General features: G+C 48.4%; 2 protein-coding genes and 1 long non-coding RNA gene across 3 annotated transcripts; 2 read left to right on the forward strand and 1 right to left on the reverse strand.

Moving 5' to 3' along the window:
* Window positions 1–9,817: 9,817 nt before the first annotated feature.
* LOC135821169 (uncharacterized) lies at window positions 9,818–10,538 on the forward strand. Its single transcript, XR_010554307.1, has 3 exons — window positions 9,818–9,935; window positions 10,021–10,161; window positions 10,305–10,538. It is a non-coding gene; the product is annotated as an uncharacterized LOC135821169 (long non-coding RNA).
* A 6,042-nt stretch (window positions 10,539–16,580) lies between these two features.
* LOC135821601 (uncharacterized) lies at window positions 16,581–20,158 on the forward strand. The gene is made up of 2 exons (XM_065334599.1): window positions 16,581–18,050; window positions 20,138–20,158. The coding sequence occupies exons 1-2, from the start codon at window positions 16,581–16,583 to the stop codon at window positions 20,156–20,158; spliced, it is 1,491 nt and encodes a 496-aa protein (XP_065190671.1).
* Window positions 20,159–21,086: 928 nt separating this feature from the next.
* LOC135821602 (uncharacterized) lies at window positions 21,087–22,718 on the reverse strand. The gene has a single exon (XM_065334600.1). It carries the CDS (start codon window positions 22,716–22,718, stop codon window positions 21,087–21,089), a length of 1,632 nt encoding a protein of 543 aa, XP_065190672.1.
* Between the last annotated feature and the right edge of the window lie 4,357 nt (window positions 22,719–27,075).

Below are 27,075 nucleotides of genomic sequence, written 5' to 3' on the forward strand. Positions count from 1 at the left end.
ATGGACCTGCTTTCATCTCTCAGGAGGAGGAGGGTGTCTATCAGTGGTACCTCAACGGGGTGTATTACGGTGACCACCATCAAGACCAGGCAATACACCCCATGGAGCTGCAGCACATCAATGTAGTGCCTACTAAGGTAGACTCGTCAGCAATAAGTCATGAGTCCATTTGTGTGATTTGTCAGGATACCCTGGACCGTCCTCTATCCAAGTTGGAGTGCGGTCATGAATTTCACTTCCACTGCATCAAGGAGTGGACCAGTTCTGCCCCCAGCCCTACTTGCCTAACCTGCCGCTACTCCATGACTGCTGAGGACTTGGTTGAGTTCTTGTAGTAATACATGACACAGCTGCATGTAGGCGACTACGAATGACCAGTCATGTGCTACAGACGGACACGGACACGCCACCCTAAGTAGCCATGAGCGGCTCTTTGGACAAGGGCAACAAAGCACCCCGTGGGCGGCCAAGGTTGACACTAGCCACAAGTCTGCTCGCTCAGTTGAATAAGCTGGGTGTGCCCATGAAGACCATGGAAGACCTTTCCAGGTGCCGGCAACAAGCAGAGGACAAGACAGACTGGAAGAAACTGTGCAGCTCGACACTCGAGGACAAATCAGTATCAGCAGCTACTACACCTTGCTGATGATGCTCACAAGACAGAAGTGGGAAAAACACTGAATTTCTTTATTTAGTGCTCAACTACGCGAAATGTGTTATTATTATTATACATGTTCAACTGTACTCAGTCTGGCTGACTGCCATTCTCTACCACACATTACCGGACACTGTTGTGGTTGTCGTCGTTATCGTCGTCGTCATTGTTGATGTTGTTGTTGTCGTTATCGTCGTTGTTGTTGATTTTGTTGGTGGCTGTTGCTGTCGGTTGTTGTCGGTTGTTGTCGGTTGTTGTCGTTTGCTGTTGGTTGTTGTTGATGTTGTTGTCGGTTGTTGTCGTCGTTATCGTCGTCGTTGTTGATGTTGTTATTAGTTGTTGCTGTCGGTTGTTGGTTGTTATTAGTTGTTGCTGTCGGTTGTTGGTTGTTATTGTTGATTGTTGTGGGTTGTTGTTGGCTGTTGGATGTTGTTGTCGGTTGTTGTCGGTTGTTGTTGGTTATTGTTGGTTGTTGTTGGTTGTTGTTGGGCGTTGTTGGTTGTTGTCGGTTGTTGTCAGGTGTTGTTGGTTGTTGTTGGTTGTTGTTGTCGGTTGTTGTCGGTTGTTGGGTGTTGTTGTCGGTTGTTGGGTGTTGTTGTTGATTGTTGGGTGTTGTTGTCGGTTGTTGGGTGTTGTTGTTGGTTGGTGTTGGTTGTTGTTGGTTGTTGTCGGTTGTTGTCCGTTGTTGTTGGTTGTTGTTGGTTGTTGCTGTTGTTGGTTGTTGTTGTTTGTTGTTGTCGGTTGTTGGTTGTTGTTGTGTGTTGTTGTTGGTTGTAGTTGGTTGTTGTCAGTTGTTGTTGGTTGTTGGATGTTGTTGTCGGTTGTTGTCGGTTGTTGTTGGTTGTTGCTGGTTGTTGTTGGCTGTTGTTGGTTGTTGTTGGTTGTTGTTGGTTGTTGTTGTTTGTTGTTGTCGGTTGTTGGTTGTTGTTGTTTGTTGTTGTTGTTGGTTGTAGTTGGTTGTTGTCAGTTGTTGTTGGTTGTTGGATGTTGTTGTCGGTTGTTGTCGGTTGTAGTTGGTTGTTGTCGGTTGTTGTTGGTTGTTGTTGGCTGTTGTTGGCTGTTTTTGGTTGTTGTCGGTTGTTGTCGGTTGTTGTGTTTTAATCGTTATTTTGTTCATTATCCAGGAGGATGTTGCTATGATCCAGTACCATTTTTTCGCATATATGAGACAAGTTTGTGTAACGTTAGTGTGACGTGGGGTATGCTGATTGGATGTGAGGTGGTGAGAGTATGCTGATTGGCCAATAACAATTAGTGGAAGGGATAAAGTAATGCGCTGCTTGTGCAGCGTAACCAAACACATGGTCTGTGGGAAACACCCTAGTAAAATAAATAATAATAATAATAACATGAATTGCCACCAGCACTTGAGAGACTCGAGCCCGCCACCTTGTTCAAATCGGACTTGGTAGCTTCATACTGGAACTTAATCTTCTTCTTTTTGAGGTATGACCGTACAAAATGCGCTTGGATTTTTTCATTTTATTTTATTTTTTTATTTTTTTTGTTTTTTAGTTTTTTCATTGCAACTTTTTAGCAGATAGCAACTTTTTTAGCAGACTCGTGAAACAACGGTGAATCTGGAACGAATAAATGGTCCATGTCAAAGGCATGACGAGTCTCGAAGTCTTCACATTCACGATGGAACCTTGTCATGATTGACGCATTCCTTGATGGTGCGCACATGAAATCACCCTGGCTCATCTTTTCCAACTCCATTCTTTTCACATCCTGCAACCCATACCCTACTAGTATCAGTGGGGATGCTAGAATCAGAAGAGGCAAGGCAGCACTCTTCCGTGGATGTATTACTCGACACAACACCACCCATACTTGTTTTCTAGAAGTTTTGACTATAATGATATATTGCAGCAGGAAGTAGTATACAGTCAAATAGGATAGGATAAGAATGAATGATCAACTGTCTGATAAAGAATGCAGTTCATTAAAGACTTATTGGAAGGTCTCTACCAGCTGATCGTCATGTTGGACGGCGACACTGCATAATGATATGAAGCTCTCAGTTAGCTGTTTCAGTTCCGTGGTAGAAAGTGTCATGTGTGCGTCCAGAGAACGATGAAAACATCTGGGGTCCACGTTGATGCAGACGATTGGAGCAACAGCAAGACGTACCTTCAACGCTTGCTCGTCAATGTCGAGGGAGACTGCCCCGGGGTAGATGAAAACATCTTGTTCCACATCCAGTTCGAACCAGCTGGTCGGGACTAGCTTGCTTTCACCGTTGATGTACACCCGACATTGACCGTAGGACGAACGTGATGGGTAGAAGTTGGTCTTGATCTTCTCCACACGTCCTCTTCGGAGAGTGTCACGGAGCGACGGACAAGTCTTGATCAAGTTCGTAATGATGAACTCAGTGGACTCATTCAGTTCGATGTAAACCTGTCCTTGAGCATCTTTGCGAGCTGTTGCCGTACTACCACAGGCTGGTAGAGCTCCTGAAGGGAAGTACATCTTATAACCAGGCTTGTAGAAGGATCTACCTGATGACTTGTAGGACAGTTGCATGTCCTCCTGAAACCCATCTACCACAATCTCTTTGTGGAGCTTGGTAGGAGCAGGTGACACATAGCGACGCTTAGCCGGTACTGCCTTCGAAGAGAGCACAACTTGAGGAGGCTCAGCAGGAAGAGCGGAATTCTTCCTCACCCGCCGCTCGTATAGGTTATCCATCTTCCAGGAAGCGAAGGGAGAACAACTCATCAGCACTGTATTCGATGAACGAATGACTCGACTACAGGACAACTACCCGTATTTATACAAGGCAGAGACGGAGGCGGGTTGAAGTGATAAAATATGTGTCAGCTAGGTCAACCAATCACCATCAAGCCCGCCAAAAACATTTGACCACTCAGCATTGAGTCCACCAAAAACATTTGACCAACCAGCATCAAACCCGCCAAAAGCATTTTGTCCAATCAGCGGCATGCCCACCAAAATCATATCTCATCTTAAAGATTCCTTACATGATACCGCCACTTTAGTGAACTGATACAGTATGGAAATAAGATCAGAGTCAAACGTGTGCAAGTTCTGAATCACGTGATCAAGTGAATAGGTTTCCCAACAATAGGCATCAATCAATGATACCATAAGAGATGTATCAGATGGAGATAAAATCAGCAAATTCGTACGCAACGTGGACAGTTGAGAAGAAGACACCATCCTGGTGGACTCCATGAGACGCAGTACATATAGGAGTGGAAAATGCTGAGGAAGAGGTTTCATGATTCGACTGAACCTCAACCATGATACATTGCTACGAGGTAAGTAGGAACGCAGTTTACGTAGTACATCCACATTCGTATCGTATACTATGCAGGATAATGCTATAGCATAGTTTATACTCTTGTACAAACAGGATTTTTTCATCGCAAGTATCTGCTCCCGAAGAGTGTGTACGCAAAGCTGATCGGATAAGAGTTCAGTTTTCGAAAGAAAATGCAAAAGATGACGATCCACACCGCTTAACCGCTCATGTACCGCGTAAGGCTTCTTCATCAAACTACATCTCCTATGCACATCATCTTCAGGGAAGTAAATCACCGCCATGACAAGTCCACACGAAGAACACACGTATCTTCCTTCATGTAAAACATGATCAAGCTGTTGACACTGTTTTTCCTCCCCGTATTGCTCTTCTTCTTCTTCATCCTTCTCATAAAGTCTCCTTTCACGTACATAAGCAGGTAAGATCTTAAATTCAGAATCCATCTTCGCTCCTCACCAACATCCTCATTATGACACTATATCCAGCATGATATCTACTTTATATAACCAATCCTATCCAGGGCAATTATCAGGTACAACCATTGGGGTAGAGGACCTCATACCCTCTCCGACGTGTCGGAGAGAGTATGAGGTCCTCTACCCCAATGGTTGTACCTGATAATTGCCCTGGATAGGATTGGTTATATAAAGTAGATATCATGCTGGATATAGTGTCATAATGAGGATGTTGGTGAGGAGCGAAGATGGATTCTGAATTTAAGATCTTACCTGCTTATGTACGTGAAAGGAGACTTTATGAGAAGGATGAAGAAGAAGAAGAGCAATACGGGGAGGAAAAACAGTGTCAACAGCTTGATCATGTTTTACATGAAGGAAGATACGTGTGTTCTTCGTGTGGACTTGTCATGGCGGTGATTTACTTCCCTGAAGATGATGTGCATAGGAGATGTAGTTTGATGAAGAAGCCTTACGCGGTACATGAGCGGTTAAGCGGTGTGGATCGTCATCTTTTGCATTTTCTTTCGAAAACTGAACTCTTATCCGATCAGCTTTGCGTACACACTCTTCGGGAGCAGATACTTGCGATGAAAAAATCCTGTTTGTACAAGAGTATAAACTATGCTATAGCATTATCCTGCATAGTATACGATACGAATGTGGATGTACTACGTAAACTGCGTTCCTACTTACCTCGTAGCAATGTATCATGGTTGAGGTTCAGTCGAATCATGAAACCTCTTCCTCAGCATTTTCCACTCCTATATGTACTGCGTCTCATGGAGTCCACCAGGATGGTGTCTTCTTCTCAACTGTCCACGTTGCGTACGAATTTGCTGATTTTATCTCCATCTGATACATCTCTTATGGTATCATTGATTGATGCCTATTGTTGGGAAACCTATTCACTTGATCACGTGATTCAGAACTTGCACACGTTTGACTCTGATCTTATTTCCATACTGTATCAGTTCACTAAAGTGGCGGTATCATGTAAGGAATCTTTAAGATGAGATATGATTTTGGTGGGCATGCCGCTGATTGGACAAAATGCTTTTGGCGGGTTTGATGCTGGTTGGTCAAATGTTTTTGGTGGACTCAATGCTGAGTGGTCAAATGTTTTTGGCGGGCTTGATGGTGATTGGTTGACCTAGCTGACACATATTTTATCACTTCAACCCGCCTCCGTCTCTGCCTTGTATAAATACGGGTAGTTGTCCTGTAGTCGAGTCATTCGTTCATCGAATACAGTGCTGATGAGTTGTTCTCCCTTCGCTTCCTGGAAGATGGATAACCTATACGAGCGGCGGGTGAGGAAGAATTCCGCTCTTCCTGCTGAGCCTCCTCAAGTTGTGCTCTCTTCGAAGGCAGTACCGGCTAAGCGTCGCTATGTGTCACCTGCTCCTACCAAGCTCCACAAAGAGATTGTGGTAGATGGGTTTCAGGAGGACATGCAACTGTCCTACAAGTCATCAGGTAGATCCTTCTACAAGCCTGGTTATAAGATGTACTTCCCTTCAGGAGCTCTACCAGCCTGTGGTAGTACGGCAACAGCTCGCAAAGATGCTCAAGGACAGGTTTACATCGAACTGAATGAGTCCACTGAGTTCATCATTACGAACTTGATCAAGACTTGTCCGTCGCTCCGTGACACTCTCCGAAGAGGACGTGTGGAGAAGATCAAGACCAACTTCTACCCATCACGTTCGTCCTACGGTCAATGTCGGGTGTACATCAACGGTGAAAGCAAGCTAGTCCCGACCAGCTGGTTCGAACTGGATGTGGAACAAGATGTTTTCATCTACCCCGGGGCAGTCTCCCTCGACATTGACGAGCAAGCGTTGAAGGTACGTCTTGCTGTTGCTCCAATCGTCTGCATCAACGTGGACCCCAGATGTTTTCATCGTTCTCTGGACGCACACATGACACTTTCTACCACGGAACTGAAACAGCTAACTGAGAGCTTCATATCATTATGCAGTGTCGCCGTCCAACATGACGATCAGCTGGTAGAGACCTTCCAATAAGTCTTTAATGAACTGCATTCTTTATCAGACAGTTGATCATTCATTCTTATCCTATCCTATTTGACTGTATACTACTTCCTGCTGCAATATATCATTATAGTCAAAACTTCTAGAAAACAAGTATGGGTGGTGTTGTGTCGAGTAATACATCCACGGAAGAGTGCTGCCTTGCCTCTTCTGATTCTAGCATCCCCACTGATACTAGTAGGGTATGGGTTGCAGGATGTGAAAAGAATGGAGTTGGAAAAGATGAGCCAGGGTGATTTCATGTGCGCACCATCAAGGAATGCGTCAATCATGACAAGGTTCCATCGTGAATGTGAAGACTTCGAGACTCGTCATGCCTTTGACATGGACCATTTATTCGTTCCAGATTCACCGTTGTTTCACGAGTCTGCTAAAAAAGTTGCTATCTGCTAAAAAGTTGCAATGAAAAAACTAAAAAACAAAAAAAATAAAAAAATAAAATAAAATGAAAAAATCCAAGCGCATTTTGTACGGTCATACCTCAAAAAGAAGAAGATTAAGTTCCAGTATGAAGCTACCAAGTCCGATTTGAACAAGGTGGCGGGCTCGAGTCTCTCAAGTGCTGGTGGCAATTCATGTTATTATTATTATTATTTATTTTACTAGGGTGTTTCCCACAGACCATGTGTTTGGTTACGCTGCACAAGCAGCGCATTACTTTATCCCTTCCACTAATTGTTATTGGCCAATCAGCATACTCTCACCACCTCACATCCAATCAGCATACCCCACGTCACACTAACGTTACACAAACTTGTCTCATATATGCGAAAAAATGGTACTGGATCATAGCAACATCCTCCTGGATAATGAACAAAATAACGATTAAAACACAACAACCGACAACAACCGACAACAACCAAAAACAGCCAACAACAGCCAACAACAACCAACAACAACCGACAACAACCAACTACAACCGACAACAACCGACAACAACATCCAACAACCAACAACAACTGACAACAACCAACTACAACCAACAACAACAACAAACAACAACAACCAACAACCGACAACAACAAACAACAACAACCAACAACAACCAACAACAACCAACAACAGCCAACAACAACCAGCAACAACCAACAACAACCGACAACAACCGACAACAACATCCAACAACCAACAACAACTGACAACAACCAACTACAACCAACAACAACACACAACAACAACCAACAACCGACAACAACAAACAACAACAACCAACAACAGCCAACAACAACCAACAACAACCAACAACAACGGACAACAACCGACAACAACCAACAACAACCAACACCAACCAACAACAACACCCAACAACCGACAACAACACCCAACAATCAACAACAACACCCAACAACCGACAACAACACCCAACAACCGACAACAACCGACAACAACAACCAACAACAACCAACAACACCTGACAACAACCGACAACAACCAACAACGCCCAACAACAACCAACAACAACCAACAATAACCAACAACAACCGACAACAACCGACAACAACATCCAACAGCCAACAACAACCCACAACAATCAACAATAACAACCAACAACCGACAGCAACAACTAATAACAACCAACAACCGACAGCAACAACTAATAACAACATCAACAACGACGACGATAACGACGACAACAACCGACAACAACATCAACAACAACCAACAGCAAACGACAACAACCGACAACAACCGACAACAACCGACAGCAACAGCCACCAACAAAATCAACAACAACGACGATAACGACAACAACAACATCAACAATGACGACGACGATAACGACGACAACCACAACAGTGTCCGGTAATGTGTGGTAGAGAATGGCAGTCAGCCAGACTGAGTACAGTTGAACATGTATAATAATAATAACACATTTCGCGTAGTTGAGCACTAAATAAAGAAATTCAGTGTTTTTCCCACTTCTGTCTTGTGAGCATCATCAGCAAGGTGTAGTAGCTGCTGATACTGATTTGTCCTCGAGTGTCGAGCTGCACAGTTTCTTCCAGTCTGTCTTGTCCTCTGCTTGTTGCCGGCACCTGGAAAGGTCTTCCATGGTCTTCATGGGCACACCCAGCTTATTCAACTGAGCGAGCAGACTTGTGGCTAGTGTCAACCTTGGCCGCCCACGGGGTGCTTTGTTGCCCTTGTCCAAAGAGCCGCTCATGGCTACTTAGGGTGGCGTGTCCGTGTCCGTCTGTAGCACATGACTGGTCATTCGTAGTCGCCTACATGCAGCTGTGTCATGTATTACTACAAGAACTCAACCAAGTCCTCAGCAGTCATGGAGTAGCGGCAGGTTAGGCAAGTAGGGCTGGGGGCAGAACTGGTCCACTCCTTGATGCAGTGGAAGTGAAATTCATGACTGCACTCCAACTTGGATAGAGGACGGTCCAGGGTATCCTGACAAATCACACAAATGGACTCATGACTTATTGCTGACGAGTCTACCTTAGTAGGCACTACATTGATGTACTGCAGCTCCATGGGGTGTATTGCCTGGTCTTGATGGTGGTCACCGTAATACACCCCGTTGAGGTACCACTGATAGACACCCTCCTCCTCCTGAGAGATGAAAGCAGGTCCATCTTCCCTATGCCGAAGGTTGTATCGGTACCACTCCCGTACACGATTGTTACCTTCCCTGCGTATCACCGCTGGCGCATTCTCCCTGTGGAGCCTTCCGTGGTGATACCACCGTAGAATACAGCATGTGGCGTCACAATAACTGACTGCAGCACCGCCGGCTCTAGACGCCGTTGAGGTAGTACTCGATGCTACCCCGTCCTATCCAAGCAGGTTCATTAACGCGATGAAGGCGACCTCCATAGCACCAGGCGGACACTCCCCTACTATCAACAAGAGCTGGTCCGTCCTCCCGATGGAGTCTACCATCGACGTGCCAAATTTCTCGCTGCGCGTTTTGATCTGCCAAGTCCACAACAGTTCTTATTGGCGTCCGCCTTTCTATTAGTAAAGGACCCGTGGTGAGAGACCACGACCGGTCGTCCACGTCTACACCGAATGTATCAGCCATATCTATTTACTGAGAATAATGTAACAACTCCTCCACAAACGCTTCTACAACTGACGTCTTCTTCATCCCCAGATAGGCGTTAGCCTTTGGGTAATCCTGAAATAAAGATTATTATTATTATCCTGGGTTTTTTTTCCTCTTGGTGGTTTTGGATAAGAGTTGAAAAGTCCAAAAGGTCAACTGATGACCTTTGCATTACTTGGTATGATTGGATTTTAGCGGATGATGTCGGTATGCAGCTGGGGAGCGAATTCGACAGGAAGAAGGTAAAAGCCTTGCTTTGCGGTTCACACCTTCACTTCAGTATCATTACCCTGAAAAGAGTCCAAATGGCGTTCACTTGTCACTGCGGTATCCGACTGACAGGGGTAATACCCCTATTCCAGCATCTGAGGCGGTGCGTCAAGCGCCGCCTCTTTCTCATAATATATTGTGACAAATGGTAAGTGTGCAGTGCTCCTAGCTCTCTCCCCCAACAAAAGAGCTCTATGACACTGTGCTTTCTGCGGTTTCTTTCATTTTTACAGTGGAGAAAGGCTGGTGGGAGGCCAAGCCGTGGCCGCACACCTGGCGGGTGCGGCCCATCGAACCCGTTACTGGGAGGGCCGGCAGGTCGGGCTGCTGTTGCAGTCTGACTACCGGGACGCCATGGAGCGTATCAGGACCCTGTAAGTAAGCACTGCTCTGTCTACATGTATACTAACCCCCCTCGTTATAGCGATACTTACTTGTTTCGTATCCTCTTGTCTTACCCTGCTTCCGTATTCGTGACACTAATAGTGTTTGTGTGCGCTCATGCTTGGTTTTACAGATGATGATGATGTATGTATGAAGGTCTGGAGCTAGCTGCCGTCTTCGGGATGTGCCATTTGTTTCAAAATTATTTGTAAGTACTTGTAACAGGCGTAGTGTAGTAACTGTGTGTGTAGTGTAGTAACAGTGCAGTCGTAATGTGTTTTGTGATGGTCCTGAGCGGTCGTAATGTGTTGGGCTACTGAAGTACACTGCATAAAGGGGTATGTGTGGGTGCTTCGACATATTCTCGTGCTTCCTAAACCCTAGATACGTATATAGCACTATAACCTAGATGTGTGTGTGTGCGTGTGTGCGTGTGTGTGTCCGCGCATGCGTGCGTGTGCGTGCATTGTGTTCTCTTCTACAGACTCATCCAAGTCAATTTAAATAAAAGTGTATTATAGTAAACAGTATTGTGTTTTGTTACGGTGAAAATGTGGGGAATGGTGGACATGCCTTAGTGTGACTGGATACCCGCGGGTTGTGACTCTTTGCTGGCCACTCTGGATTCTCCAGTATAGATTCAGTACAGTGCAGAGGGGATTTGTGGTGCGTAGCAACACTGCTTCACTGTGACACCCCTTCAATAATTGTTTTGATGCATGATACTGCGGGCGTAGCCGGTTGATTCTAACTGAATTCCGATCAAAATAGAAATATGCATCTATTGCACCTGCATGGACAGTAGGCATTTCCCAAATCGGCCGGCCGAAAAATTCGCCGAAAAAAGTGGTTTTGAAGAAATTACCCATCTTTTCGCCGAATGTTCAAAAATTCGCATGTTGAATTCGCCGAAAACCGATGCTTCAGTGCTTCAACAGGGTGTATGTAAATGTACATGACGTAATGGGAACGGTGACTTCAAGTACTATGTCGAGCCGAATTCTGATCTTGGAGCTCATAATATGGCCGAATTTGAACATTCTCTTAACCGATCGAAAAACCGATTAGGCATGCTCTGTATGGGCAACTTGTCAGTGCACATCTACGATGTGCGAATAAAACGAGTGCATGGCACGTGAACTAACTAACACTTACTTGTTTGCTGCACATCTACGAAGTGCGAATCAGGGAGTAGTATAATGACACGTGTACTAGTACACCTTGTGTTGCAATGCGTCTTTCCCGCAAGCAGGGTCTCTGAAGGTCACACGCTCCGCGTGCGTATGCACGCATGTGCAATATGTCATTCATGCATGCAATGCACATCTACGATGTGCAAATCAGGGAATAGTACGTATTTTACTACTCCCCGGTGCGAATGCACCGAACATGCACAAGTGCACGTTCGCCACGGAAAAGAACCTTTATGGCACATTTATGGCATGCCAGGGGTCAAAGGTCAAACTCTGGGGGGTCCCGGGGCCAGACCAAGCACGACCGACACAGTGTGCCTTATTTGGCCCAAAGGTCAAAGGTCAAAAAGTGTGCCAGAACCTGCCCCGCACTTACTACTCATGGTGTGCATCCGGCTGTGTCCCGAGCACATGTCCACATTGAAGTCACCAATGGCGACCACGCGGTTGTTTCGTCGCAAGGTTAGATTGTTCAGACTGATTTCTAGGTCTTGCCATACTGCAGCAGTAGTGGAAGGCGGAAGGTAGAACGTAGCGAGGGTGATGGGTTCACCGGATTCTGTCTTCAAGGTGAGTATCAGATTTTCGATTGTGTCACTCTCGAGTTCAGCGTGTCTGGAAACAGCCAGGGTATCTCGACTGTATACAGCTATACCGCTGTGCCCGCGATCGCGCCTAAAGAGTCTATAATGAGGTATATGAATGGATGAGTCAGAAATCGAACAATCAAGCCAAGTTTCAGCAATGCCGAAGATATCTACATTGTGGTAGTTTATGAAGTTTTGGATTTCGCCTAACTTCTTTCTAAGGCTGCATACATTCAGAAAAGCAAGTTTACAAGACTTCTGTCGACCGACAGTAGCTCTATGTAATTGTGGATTCATTTAATAGATCTATAAGGAAGAACTACATCTAGAAACTAATCCAAAACCTAAAACAAAAAATACACAGGCAGTTCAAGCATACTATTTCAAGGTGCAGTTCACTGCACCACTTCATGACGGCTCCTACCGCGGCCGTCGTCACCCTCACACTCTTCCTCCCAGTCCGACCCGGTACCATAGAAGTCGTCTGTCTTGGTGGTCGGGCAGACAGCCTTCGCGGACAAGTCGGCACTGGATGATGCGTCACTCCTGGCTCCTCGCTTACGCTTCCTCTCCATGGAGTGCTCCAGCGCACTAAAGCGGTTCGCGACAGAGGGAAAAGCGGAGGCGGTTTGTTGCAAGATTTTTGGAGAAAAAGTAGAACACTTTCCACCTGCGACGTGCCAATCTTGCACCGGGGTAGGGACAGAAGATCCAGGAGCTGGAGTGGAAGTTACAGCTGCTTCAGTACCGGTTACATGTACTGCATTTGTATTGGACGCAAGGCTATTGTTGTGTTGCACTTGGTCGTTAGAAGATGCAGCCACAAAAGGTTTCTGGGGAGTTGTGTTGTCTCCTTTACCACCGGGTTCAGTTACGTGTCCCGCGGCAGGTGGGACTGGTACGGCTGTGTCATGGTGTTCTGAAGCTCGTACTGTCACTGCCTCAGGTACCTGGATGACGTCCTCCGTGCTTGGGCCCGCAGTAGCACTGGCCATACTCAGCGTAGATGTAGGTTGCTGTGCTTTTGTGCGTGTAGTGGGTATGCTAGATACACTGTCACCGGTGGACGGTCCATTCAATGCTTGGTGGGCGGCCAAACCTCATCGCTGTATACCATATCAGCAGGAGTTCCCCAAGGGAGCATACTCGGCCCTACACTCTTCCTGATTTACGTGAACGACGCCTCAGAGACCCTGTCACCCGGAGCCCACCTGGAGGCGTATGCCGACGATACTACCTTGTATAGCCTGATATCCCTCGACACATCCCCAGCCGACGCAGCATTGAGCCTCCAGACTTCTGTGGATCGCTTGCATCAGTGGGGCCGCAGATGGCGCATCTCCTTCGAACCGTCGAAGTCCCAAGCCATGACCGCCACTCTCCGCAGAACCCCCATCAATTTGCCTCGCATTGTCTTCGGCGGCACTCCTGTCCTTGAGGAGAAGGCTCTCTCTTTACTTGGAGTGACCTTTGACTCGAAGCTGTCATTCAGCACTCATCTCCGGAAGGTTGCCACTCGAGCCAAACAACGCCTGGGCTTCCTGCGCCGTGCAGCGCACATTCTCTCTCCAGCCGGCCGCGCCACAGTATACAAGGCATTTGTTCGACCAGTGATGGAGTATGCCCCCCTCATCTGGATAGGTGCTCCGCCCAGCTACCTGCAACGCCTGGATCATATCCAACGCTGTGCTCTGCGAATCATCGGTCCAGGTGCACTATTACCTAGCCTGGCCATCCGTCGTACTGTTGCCTCGCTTGCCTGCCTATACAAGCTGCATTACCTGCCTGGCCCTCCGCAGCTACTCTCTGTTTTGCCACCGCGCCATTTCCCCTCATCCAGCCCCAGAACTCGCAGCGAGCATGTTAGCGTCATTGGCCATGATCACCAGCTCCAACACCAGCTGCTTGCATCTGTCCCGCTGGCATTAAAGCGCTCGTTCCCACACTGCAGTATTAGTGACTGGAACTCCCTCCCCGCCGCTCTTCTGTCCCAGCCTCCCCACAGCAAGGGAATACAAGCATTCAAAACTAATGTTTATCGCCATCTGCGAAGCACAAACTGGCTCTGGGCAGTCGACTCGGTATGATGATGCTCTCGTCGTTCTCCTCTATCCCTATCTATGCACCACAACTGGCTCAGACAACCGACTCACCATGATCAGCCATGATGATGCTCATCTCAGTAACAGCCCTTGTAATTTGTTAATAGTCTCACAGTTTCTCCCGCACACTCGCTGGTGTTAACCCTTAAGGCCTTCCTTTCTTTTCATTTTGCTGACTCGTACAGCTCTATCTTTTGTTTTTGGTGCGTGTTTTTGGCCGTGATGCCGAGACCTCAGGTCGGCAGAGCCATCAATGCCCCACCATCACTGCTGCGTCTCGCTGCAGCCCCTGCTCAATAGTTGTCACGTTCGTCCTAGTCTCAGTATCATTGTCTTTCTTATTATTTTCGAGCTGGGAATGTGAACATAGTAAAAAAAAAAAAAAAAAAAAAAAAAAAAAAACCGTGCTGGGATGTGTTGCAGTTCACTTCAGAGTTCGAACCTACGCAATTCGTACGGGTACTCCCACGTTCGCAGGTCAACTGAGGTACAGAATCTGAAGGTTCAGAACTAGAGTTACTGTTAGTACCAGGGAGTCGTAAAATACCATTTTACGACTCCCTGGTTAGTACGACTTGAACTTTCAGGCTCTCTGCCCGCCCTTACTTTACACTCTCGTGCTTCATGACCCGTTGTGCCACAGCGCCAGCACGTCTGGGTGACTGCCCCCTGTGCCACACCCGCAACTTTCTCTTCCCAACGGTCACACACGACGGTACGGGTTTAGACAGTACGATATTGACGTACCTGATTCCTGTCTTGAAGGACGTGCCTTCGAAGCCGATCTTGCCGTGTGATGGCGGACCAATGAGCTTGCCGAAAACCGACAAAGATGCCGAAAGTGGGCCATCAGGCATTCCGACAGGGCAACCAAACACATGGAGCTGAGTGGAGCCCTCGTCGGGGAGATGCAGTTCCAACTGCTCACCTCGTATGCAAAGTCCCTTGCTCAAAACCGTCTCGCGCTGAGCTCTACTTGAAAGTGTGACTTGGCACCAACCAGGTTTCCCATGCAGATCAATCTGCTTGACAGACTCTTTCACGTTTAAGGAATTGCCAGACAGTTCATGCAGTATAAACTTATGGTCAGAAGGCCAATCTTTCGATACTTTGAAAGAAAACATGGATGGAGCAGGAGCTCCAAAATTTGCTCCTGCCTCCATCGCGTACGGTACCTTATCTCCTCTGTCGATGTAGAGAACGCTTCTCTATGCAGAACCCTGATGCTCCTAGAACTAAGAGGGGCACCAGTCTTCCTCGAGTGTACCTTCATCATGCCCAACTTTGTCATGCGTCCGAGTGGATGAGTGATGAACTTCTGTTTCCCAGAGTGAGTGCCACACCATGCGTGCTCATCTCCAACGCAGGGGCAAGTCGCTGACGGCAGTGAAGAGGGCTAGGGAGCTGATGGAGTAGTACTAGTGAAGAAGCCCGTGGATAGTGTCCATGAGTTTTACTTTGGTGGCTATGTGCATAATGTGAAAGTCTGTCATATCGTGCACACAGCCACAGCTCGAACTCAGATGACTTTCTCCGCACACCTGAGCGATGAGGCTGCGTCGCTCTGCACTTCAACATCAGCAGCTCGAGCAGCGCCAGCAAGCAGTCGATTTTCCTTGCAAAGACAGGGATGGGTCATGCCTTTTTCTCAGGCTCCAGAGACTCTTGGCAGGGCGTTCAGCGTCTTCGCAAAAGCAAGGATGAAAGTCGTCATCGACAAAGTGTTCCGAGCACAACACTGTGAACGATGTCGCAGCAAACTGCGGCCCTCTTCTCGCCAGATAGCGAGGATTCAAGAGTGTGGAATGCCAGCATAGCCAGGGAATGCATGGAAAGACAAGTGGGTTTCTTAGACTAGCCACTAGGGATGACGGTTGCTGCAAACAAGAACCCAACAGTGGTCCTTGGAAAGCATTTCGGAACTTCTTCCTTCAAATGAAAAAGGCTGGGAAGTACATACATGAACATCGCGTCAGGACCGTGAAAACACAGCCTGTCACAGGAAACTTGATCACGTCCTAGCTATAATCCTGCATGCTGGTTGCATGCCAAGTGTGCAGCGCGTGCACAGCATGCCCAGTCTCGACCCCTGCCCTAGGCCCTCTCGCTTATTATGCAAAGGGTATTATTATCATGATTATGCATGCATAGAAATTTAAAAAAATGGCTGCGCGCGTAGATCTACTTGAGAATCAAAGATTTACCATGGCCTATTATGTTCACCAGTACTAGTTGTTGGTGCTGAGTCGAATGCTCGTTCTTCTGTCTGTACAATCATGTAGATCTACCTGTAGACTAGTTTTTGTTTCCTCGCCAGGCAAAGCAGCGCACGCAGATCTACATCACATTGTACTACTAGAGTAGAGGCTAGGGGTGGTATGGGTAGGGCTATCACAGCACTGGTGCCAGTGGTGGTAATCTGAAAGTCATGTCATTCAGTTCTGGAGCGGTACTGTCCACGCTGACTTCGGGACAGTCTCCCTATGCAATGCTTACCGACGACGGCTAGCCGACACTCGACGACGGAATGAAGCCAGTAGAAGACGACCACGCGGTGGCGGAAAAACGATCCGAAACTCCGTCATCACGGAATGGTGCGGAAGCGCCGCTACTGGCGAACTCTTCCGTCAAATATGACGACCAGCAACCCGGAGCGACACGTGCCATCGCTGGTGGCGAGACTGGTGACACTGCGTCCCTCTCACGTGTAGGGGAGGACACGCTGGCCGGTTTGACGTCGACCAGGAAACAGATAATGCTTGGGATGTTCGTGGTGATTATCGCCGCTACACAGTTGATCATAATGAGTCTAGGTCCGTTCTTTACAAGCGAGGCGCTGTCCAAGAACCCTAACGGAGGCCCTGGCTATCATAGTGCCGTAGGTGCGGTGTACAGTTCGATAGACATCACGGGACTCATCACCATCCCTGCAGTAACGTATGATCTGGAGAACATCAGCAGTCGCTGCTTGACTTTACTGTGCTGTGGTACGCTTTCAGCATCCCACATGATCTTTGCGTTCGTGGATTCGATCCAAGACTGGAGAGTGTTTATCACATACTCTATATCTGTACGGCTCATGCAAGGTGCAGCGCAGGCAGCACTGAGAGTAACTGTTACTGCCTATCTGATGCGACTGTTCCCCACGCGAATGGCAGTAGTGACCACGTTCAACAACGCTGTTTGGTCGGGTGCGCATGCGCTGGGAACATTACTGGGAGGAGTATTCTTCGATTTGGTGGGATATCGGTACACGTTCGTGATTTTCTCCTTGACCATGGGAGTGTGCGCCATCGCAGCATTCTTTGTTATGGTGGACCCGGAGCGGACACAGTGTGGCGACAGACCTTGCGGCAGCAGTGTACAGGCTGACGGCAGCATTACAACGAGAAACAATGCCGAGGCATCGCAAGGTAGCGTGAGTACGCTTCTGAAATTGCCCTGGGTTTGGTTGATGTGCGGTGCCATGGTGCTTTCAGACCTGGCGTATAGCGGTAACGAAGCACTGCTCGGACCGCAGATGAAACACGAGTTCAGCTCCAGCGCTACTGTGATTGGTGCAGCCATCTCCACACAGATCATTGTGATATTCGTTTTGAGTCCGGTCGTGGGCGGACTGCTTGATCGCGGCTGCAACGCCACCCTAACTGTCATCATTGGATTGGTCTTGGTCGGTGTGGCATGTCTTCTCATTGGTCCGTCGTCTATCTTCCACACTGCACCTGCCCTATGGCTTGTCTTTCTATCGATGGTACCGTTCGGCGTCGGTCATGTTTTCTTGACGGCCGGCACGTTCTGCAGTCTATCTGAGTCAGTGGAGAACTCCAAGGTAGGAAGTGTAAGCAGCCTGCGAGTGCCGATCTCCGGTCTGACTTCCTTCAGTTTAGTTCTGGGATACGGCGCTGGTCCCTTGCTGATGAGTACCCTGGTGGCAAAGGTGGGTTTCGCGACGGCATTCTCCATCGTGAGCATTGTGTACTTTGCCTATGCTGCGTTGGTAATTGTCTGCTCATGGTGGCGGAGCACGAATAATGCGTGTCTGTTCGTCCGCTGGTTTAGAGAGAGTGGGTTTTCCGGTTCTTGCAGTGCGGATAATGGTGTTGAAAACGCTGCGATAGAACTCTTGCCTATTGCAAAAAGAGTAGAGCATTGACGATTTCTAAAACTATTATAGGACATCTGCGCCTTGATCCAAGAGGGTGGCGGCGTTCCTGCGCACGCGGAAAACTGGGCCTTTGGCCGAGTCTCACGCGAACCGTGAAATTTTTTTAATTAATTTTTTAATTTTTATACAGAACAACAGCGGCAAGGCTAGGTTGTGGCTACTCTGAGTTTTATGTTTTTTTGTTTTTTTCTTTTCTTTTTCTACAAAATACACATATCTCCAGACACTGGGGTGAATAATGGAGTGTGGTGGTGGGGCCCACTAGGCTCTGCCGACCAAAGGTCTGGGCTTCATACTCATAGCTCCATGGACGCACCAAAGGTTTACACAATCATCAGGCAACGGGAGGATGATTATAGGCCATAGAATTATTATACAGTAATATGTTTTCTTCCCCAACTGATCCCTTGAATTGTTTTTCCCTGGTTGAGCGGGGATGAAATATAACAGGAAAGGCCAGAGGCTCTAATACGTGCAAGGGATAACTATCAACCTTGCACATGAGCTGAGCATGTACATGTAAATACAAAACAATAAAACAAACCAATGAGCAATAACTTCAGGACTGGGCACAAGTCCTAAACCGTGCAAGGGATAATGATCAACCTTGCGAGTGCAAGTCAAAGCGTGCGGACTCACAACAAAATGGCAAAAGAATTCAGCTTGAGTGTTTTGGTTGTCTTTCACTTGGAACTACGTCATAGTACATGTATCTTAGAGCTACTGGTAAGTTGGAACTGCTACACCGGTACGGCGGTAGTTCCCACCGGAAAGGAGACAAAAACCTATTTTTTACGGTCACACCATGTCTCGCCAGCTCCCACCACCCCTCTCCGCTCTAGCTTGACAACAAACAGGTACATGTAAATAATTAAAGGACGATCGTATGGTGGAGGGTTTGATTCAAATTCAATAATTTAAAATGTAATCACCTGACTCCTGAGTGTACAGGCCAGGCAGGGGTCAGATACGTCTTGCACAAGCTGGTTGTTTCTCAGTTTCTGCGTCCCTCAATGCCACTCCACAAACTCGTGAGTATGTGTACTGCATGTGTCCGCACAATGACGTAACGTGCACGTACAATGTGCGTACTAACACGAACAGTCATACGAACCGACCCAGACGGGACTGGTCCACCCGCACAACCTCCAAGAACACGACCAGGAACACTGAAGTTCCAGGATGCGGTCCAGATGCAGCTAGCGGTGCACTGGTGGTGGAGTTGCAGTACTTGAAGCGTGAGGGAATGTGACATCACTACACTACTGTACTACCGTACTACCCCTGGAACGCTTAGGTTCATCAGGAATTAAGTAGTTAGAAGTACTTGACACCGTAATGCTTTTTTGGCCAGCAGATCTACTACTAGTACCACTAAGCTGAAGTGATCATGCTTGGAAAAAACACTTCGTGAAAATACTCTACTACTAGCAGTTGGCTAGGTACGAACGCATTGTGGAATCAGGGCCACGGTGAGAATGCGTGACAGACGAGCACATTACCAGAAGGTGACCGATTCGGCGTGGAATCGGGCACATCATTTGGGTATCGCCCATTTATAGGTCAGCGCATCCTGTCAATGAGATCTCGGGCAGAACAGTTGTGATCTCGAATGTACATGTAACTGACTCCATGTACAGACCATAAGAAGCGGGTTGTCAACATCGTTTGAAGGAATGAAATCGATAGAAGACAACAATGACAGGGCGGAAAGCCAATCCGAAACTCCGTCATCACGCCGTACTGCGGAAGCCCCGCTACTGGCCAATTCGTCCGTCAAACATGTTGGGCAGTATCCACGAGCAAGATGTTGGAGCTTCACCAAGCCGCAAGATGGCCTAGAAGATCTAAGCTCGACCAGGAAGAACCTGAATGTTTCTCTCCCTCTACTTGTACGTGTTGTTGGTTTTCACCGGCAGCTTCTGCTCGAAAAGCAGTGAAATTGGCAGAACCATACAAACCTTATGGCAGGCAATTCCTCGAATTCTGCACCATTTCTTTATCCACATACCAAACATGCATGAAACTTACCAGAAAAAGTACCGAATTCTGCCAATTTTTCTGCCGGCATAATCCGCCCGTGCCTAGTTGTTGGTTTGACAGCATGAAACAAGGTGGAGGACACCGTGTTCGGAAACCATGTTTCATGCTGTCAAACCAACAACATGTGTGAACTAAAACAAGGTTTATCTAATACCACACATGTACATGTACATGTACATTGTATGTGTAGTAGCTGCTGGTCCGGCGTGGCTAACAACCTATTGTCCTAGTAGTAGTGGTAGCTAGTATGCATTAGTACAAAGCAATGAGGAGCATTAGGCATTAGAAAGAGCGGCATGGAATGAATGCATGCAGAAGAATACACACAGGGCCAAACCAGTAGGTGCAATTACAATGGAAAAGTGGCTAAAGTTAGATAACAGCCACAAGAAGCATACATGTATGTTGGTTAACATTCAACTAATGGAGGTGCGTACTGGGAGGGGTAGGCTTGGACAAATAGCATGGTAAACTTCGCCATAGGCAGGGAATTACAACAACACACACACGCACACACACACATGCATACACACACACACACATCCACACACACACACACACACACACACACACACACACACACACACACACACACACACACACACACACACACACACACACACACCCACACACATACACACACACACACACCACACACACACACACACACACACACACCACACACACACACACACACACACACACACACACAATGTACATGTACATGTACACTAGACTATAGAACCAGACTGTGGACTGTGTGGAGGTTCGGTTGTGCTGGGAGGAAACGATTGCAAATTCAATCTTGATCACAACTGACATCCTCTAGTGCTTTGCAATGGGTAAGAGTTCTGTGCCGGAGCTCTCCTCAACCTTAGACGCAATTCTTGACGTGGACGATTCACTATCTCCATGACAACATGCACTGTGGCTACTGCGTAACCATGACCAGCTGAAGACCAACATGGCATAGGCAAAGTACACGATGCTCACCACTGAGAACGCCATGGCGAAGCCCAATCCACCAACCAACGCGCTCATCAGCATAGGCCCAATGAAGTAACCCAGCGCCAGACAGAAGCAGGTCACGCCAGATATGGGCACGCGTAGACTGGACGCAGTGCCCAGACCAGTCTGCTCCACATGCTGCGTTATGCCGCAGAATGTGGCCGCTATCAACATCACGTGACCCACACCGGAGGGCACCATGGACACGAACATAATCCATAGAGACGGGGTAATGTTGAAGATCAATGAGGGACCTATCAGAAGACATGCCACACCGACCAAGACCAAGCCGCCGATCACAAACAGGACAGTGCTCCAGCCACGATCCAGCATCATACCAACGACAGGACTCATGAAGAGTGTGACGATGGTTTGCGTGGCAATAGCTGCGCCAATCACGGTAGCGCTGGAGCTGAACTCGAGCTTCATCCGCGGTCCGAGCAGTGCTTCGTTGGCGCTGTACACCACGTCGGATAGGACCATGGCGCCGCACATCAGCCACACCCAGGGCAATCTCAGAAGCGTTCGCACGCTGTTGCTCGACCCGGTGCTGATGCTGTCATCCTGACCGTTACTGCCTCCGTTGCTGCTGTCACTGCTGCTGCTGCTGTTACGTCTACTGCTGCTGCTGCTGCTGCTGCTACTACTGCTACTGCTAGTTCTGCTGTTGCTACATTGTGGCTGGCCCAAATCCACGATAACGAAGAATGCAACGATGGTGCATACAGCCATAGTCAAGGAGAAAAGCATGAACGTATAGCGATAACCCACCAGGTCGAAGAATGCACCTCCCAGCAATGTGCTCAGCGCATGCGTGCCCGACCACAAGCAGTTGTTGAATGTGGTCACGAGTCCCAAGCGTGTTGAATACAGTCGCATCGTGTACGCAATGAAGGTAACCTTCAGCGCTGCTAAGGCTGCACCTTGCAACAGCCTTATGACGATACAGTATGTGATAAACACTCTCCAATCTTGGATTGCATCCACGAACGCAAAGATCATGTGGGATGCTGAAAGCGTAGCACAGCACAGCACAGTCAAGTAGCGACTGCTGATGTTCTCCAGATCATACGTTAATGCAGAGACGGTGATGAGTCCCGTGATGTCCTTGGCACTGTACACTGCACCTACGGCACTATGATAGCCAGGACCTCCGTCAGGATTCTTGGCTAGCGCCTCGCTTGTAAAGAACGGACCTAGACTCATTATGATCAACTGTGTAGCGGCGATAAGCACCCCGAACATCCCCAACATCAGGTGTTTCCTGGTCGGGGTTAAATCTTCAAGACTATCTTGCTTCTCGGTGTCGCCCGGTAGTCTTGATCCGGGATGCCTTGCGACATCTTTGGCGGGTGGTTTCGCCAGTAGCGGCACCTCCGCACTACGACGAGATGACGGAGTTTCGGATCGACTTTCCGCTCTGTCATCTTCGTTTTCTACCGATTTCATTTCTTCAAAAGACGTTGTCCACTCGCTACCTGTTATGTGTATCTGGAATCGGTTACTGTCGCGATCAGAACTACTCTGGCCGAGTTCTTAGTGACAGGATGTGACAGGATGTGCCGCCGCAATATTAAAATTAATTAACTAAACGATCCCACAAAATGATGTGCCTCACTCGGAGTCGTATCTTTCATTTTATAATTATAATTGTGTAGCCATGCACAGGCCGCACGGCCCAGATTGTACTCGCTTGCTGAACTAATCAGCTGTTATCAGAGGGCACGCAACTTTTGAAGTGGTGTAGATGACAAGTACTTGACCAACAACGCTGAAGCCTAATTGTGACAGGAACACTAAGTCTTAATGTCTTCATTGTTTATGAACCTCAGTGTGTCACACCACCACGTGGCTACACAGTGCACGCAGCCCACGATCCTGACTGAGAAGCTGTTGTGTATACCATTGTAGTGTCTGCCAACCTGTTCGTGTCTGAAGCACTTTGGACTTATACAGAAAGTGTAACAGGCTGACAGCACTAGCCGGAGGAACTTGCAAGCTCTGAGGCTTCACAACTCTTTACTCTCGAAATCAATTCCACACAGAACTGAGAAGAATCAGCGGGTTATATAGGCCAGGGGGACAGAGCAGCTGGGAGTGAGGGCAAAAGAAAGCAGGAGGACAGCAGGACAAGAGACAGTGTGGGAGGAAGAATGTACCTAAGTGGCGAGCAAGGTTTATGCAACAGGAATGCAATCTAAAAGTATGGAGGAAACGAATGTGAATGGCAGGCAGGGTAATGGGGCATAAAGATTACTAGGAAGACAACTGTTGGAAGATCTAAGGAAAAGGCATTTGAATGTGTGTGAGCTAGGGCTGATCAATAACATGGGTTCGGGGAAGAAGGCTGTAACCTGTTGGATGCATACATGTAGAATCGGGAAGGTATCTCGCAAGTGATCAAAAGGGTCAGTGAGGGGGAACAGACTACTCAGGAATCAATGTAATGTATATTTACAGCATGAATGCAATAGGTCAAGCCGTACCGGTCTGCAGGCAGGGTTGTCTAGTAGTCCTACTTCAAAGTAAGTGGTTGCTGGGAGAAGCACTTAGCATGTACATGTGAACTACAAGTAGCTAGTAATACCAGGAGGTTGTGTGATGACTGTTCAGTGATACTGATAGAGCTAGAGATACTACACTCGCCCCTCCTCCGTTGAGACACGTCCTCGTGTCTACGGGACGGGTGTTCGTGAAAAGACAGACATATGCATCTAGAAGTAATTCGGTGGACGGATGAGCTGGCGATTGCGGAGATTGTATGGAGGTAAAGCAGGGGGTGGCGGCAGCTGAGGTGGCGGAGCATGGAGAACTGGTTGATCGTGATCTGGAGGGTGGATGGCAGGCGCATACTGAATTGGGTTCGGCGGTGGTTCTGGACGTGGAAGGAAGCGTTTGAGACGGTCCGCATGTACAACCTGGCGACGGAGTGTGTTTGGATCTTGAACTTGGATGGTGATGTCATCGATGACACGGGTTACCTGGTAGGGTCCAGTCCAGTACCTGTGGAGTTTTGCTGATGTGCCTTGGGGAACGACAGGGCTGAAGAGCAGAACAGAATCACCGGGGTTGTATGCAGTAGGAGAACGGGCGGTATGGTCATAACCATCTTTCTGGCGTGTAACGGCGCTGGCGTTGTTTTCGCGGGCAAGTTTGAAAGCATACTGAAAATTAATGATGATTTCAGGGCTTGGACATACTCAGGGTGCTTGGTGGGCTGCTGGGCTGGCGGGAGGTCGTGAAGGAGGTCGACGGGGATGGTGGCTTCTCGTCCGTACATCAATCTGAACGGGGTGAAACTTGTGACCGAGTTGTGGCTCGTGCGGTAGGCGAACAGTACTCGTTGTAGGTGGAGGTCCCAGTCAGTGTGTTTCACGACACAGGTAGAGAGCATCTTCTCGAGAGTGCGGTTGAATCGTTCAATAAGGCCATCTGATTGTGGGCGGTACGGTGTTGTCCGGGTCTTGTTGATCTCGAGGAGTTTGCAGACGTGCTGGAAGACATGTGACTCAAATTGCGGTCCTTGGTCAGAATGAAGCGAGAGGGGAACACCATGGCGACAGATGAAACCATCCACTAGACATGTAGCGACTGTAGTGGCGAGAGTGTCCTGCAGGGCATAGGCTTCGTACCATTTCGTGAAGTAATCCCCCACTACTAGAATGTAACGGTTACCTCTAGCAGTGACAGGAAGTGGGCCCATGATATCGATACCTACTCGCTGGAGAGGAAATGAAGACTGGTGTGCTTTGAGTGGCGCTCTTGGGCGAGGTACGGGAGCTTGACGTTGCTGGCACTGGGGACAGGTCTTGACCCATTCGGTTATGTCGGCTGTCATGTGTGGCCAGTAGTACCTTTGACGAGCACGGGCCAGGGTGCGAGAAGTGCCGAGATGTCCGGAAACAGTAGAGTCATGGATAGCGTGGAGAGCTTCATCACGGAGGGCTGTGGGGAGGACGAGCTGTAGAGTCACTGTGTTGTCATCATTTACATAGCGGCGATGGAGTAATCCATTGTGTAGGAGAAGACGGTTGGACTGGGTCCACAGGCGAATAGTAGCCGAGCTGACATGTTGAAGACGGGCATCACCTCTGGCAGGAATGTCGGTGCTAGAGAGCCAGAGATGGACAGGTCTAATCTCAGGATCAGCTGTTTGAGCAGCAAGCAGGGCGGCAGTAGTCCAGGTAGGTAGCCAAGAGTCTGGGTCAGCGGGTTCTGGGATGATAGCAGCGCAAGCAGGGTGAGCAACAGGGAGGGGTAAGCGGGATAGAGCATCAGCAGTAACATGAGCTTTGCCAGGGCGGTGTTGAGCATCATAGTCAAAAGCACCCAGCTTTTCAATCCACCTAGCTACAATGCCATCTGCATCTTTGAAACGGGACAGCCAAAGGAGTGCCAGGTGATCAGTGCGTAGGAGGAACTTGCGACCCAAAAGATAATGCCTAAAATGGTGAGTGAAATGGACAACAGCAAGCAATTCTCGGCGGGTAACAGGGTAGCGGCGTTCAGCGCGAGACAAAGTGCGGCTAGCATAAGCAACTGCATACTCACGACCCGTGGAGTCAGACTGGGATAGGACGGCCCCAATAGCGATGTCACTGGCGTCGGTGTCGATGATGAACGGCCGGGTGGGATCAGGGTAGCGAAGGATCGGAGCGGACGTCAGGCGCTGTTTGAGCTTGGTGAAGGCTTGGTCAGTTACCGGTGTCCAGACGAATGGCGCTTTCTTCTTGGTTAACTCATGGAGTGGCTTGGCGATCATTGAGAAATCCTGGATGAAGCGGCGATAGTAGGAGGTGAACCCGAGGAAACGACGTACTTCCGTAGCGTTAGCCGGTTGAGACCAGTCACGAACAGCATCGTACTTGGTTGTGTCGGGCTTAACGCCATCACAGGTGAAGATGTGGCCCAGGTAGGTAACAGAAGAACGCAGTAGGGAGCACTTACTAGGTTTGACTTTGAGACCCGCATCGCGAAGACGGGCGAGAACTATGGCCAGACGTTCCAGGTGTTCGTCCAGAGAGGTCGAGAAAACGATTATGTCGTCTAAATACACTACACATATTCTGCCAATTAGGTCGTTGAGGACGGTGTTCATGAGCCGTTGAAACGTTGCGGGTGCGTTGCAGAGACCGAAGGGCATGACGTGCCAGTTGTACAAGCCGAATGGTGTAGTGAAGGCGGACTTTTCTTTGGCGGACTCGTCGAGCTCTACTTGCCAGTAGCCGGAGGCTAGATCCAATGTTGAGAAGTACTGTGCACCGTGCATGCAGTGGAGAGCATCATCAATGCGCGGCATTGGAAAGGCATCCTTCTTGGTTACATTGTTGAGCTTCCGATAATCCACACACAGGCGAATGGAGTTATCCGGCTTCTTCACAACCACGATAGGAGCGGCCCAGGGGCTGGACGATGGGGTGATTTTCTCTGATGCTAGCAGGTCGTTGATGTGGTCTTCGACTGCTGCAGCTTGGTGGATCGGTAGACGGCGTGGAGCTTGGCGGATCGGGTGAGTAGAGCCGGTGTGAATTTCGTGCTTGATGATGTCCGTGCGACCTACATCCGACGGTCCAGTCGAAACACAGTCGGCGTACTCATGAAGAAGCGGAGATAGGCGGGCCTGCATGTCTGGCGTGAGGTGGGAGAGATCAAAGGCAGCGGCTGGGGCTGGAGGAACTGCATCGGGCTGTGGGACGGCAGCACTGCACTGAGGAAGAGAGTCCACGTATGTGGGCGTGGGTTCGAATCCCACTTCTGACACCAATGTAGTGTCTGCCAACCTGTTCGTGTCTGAAGCACTTTGGAC

The sequence above is a fragment of the Sycon ciliatum genome, chromosome 7, assembly GCF_964019385.1.
Source record: "Sycon ciliatum chromosome 7, ocSycCili1.1, whole genome shotgun sequence".
In the NCBI taxonomy this organism is placed as follows: Eukaryota; Metazoa; Porifera; class Calcarea; order Leucosolenida; family Sycettidae; genus Sycon; species Sycon ciliatum.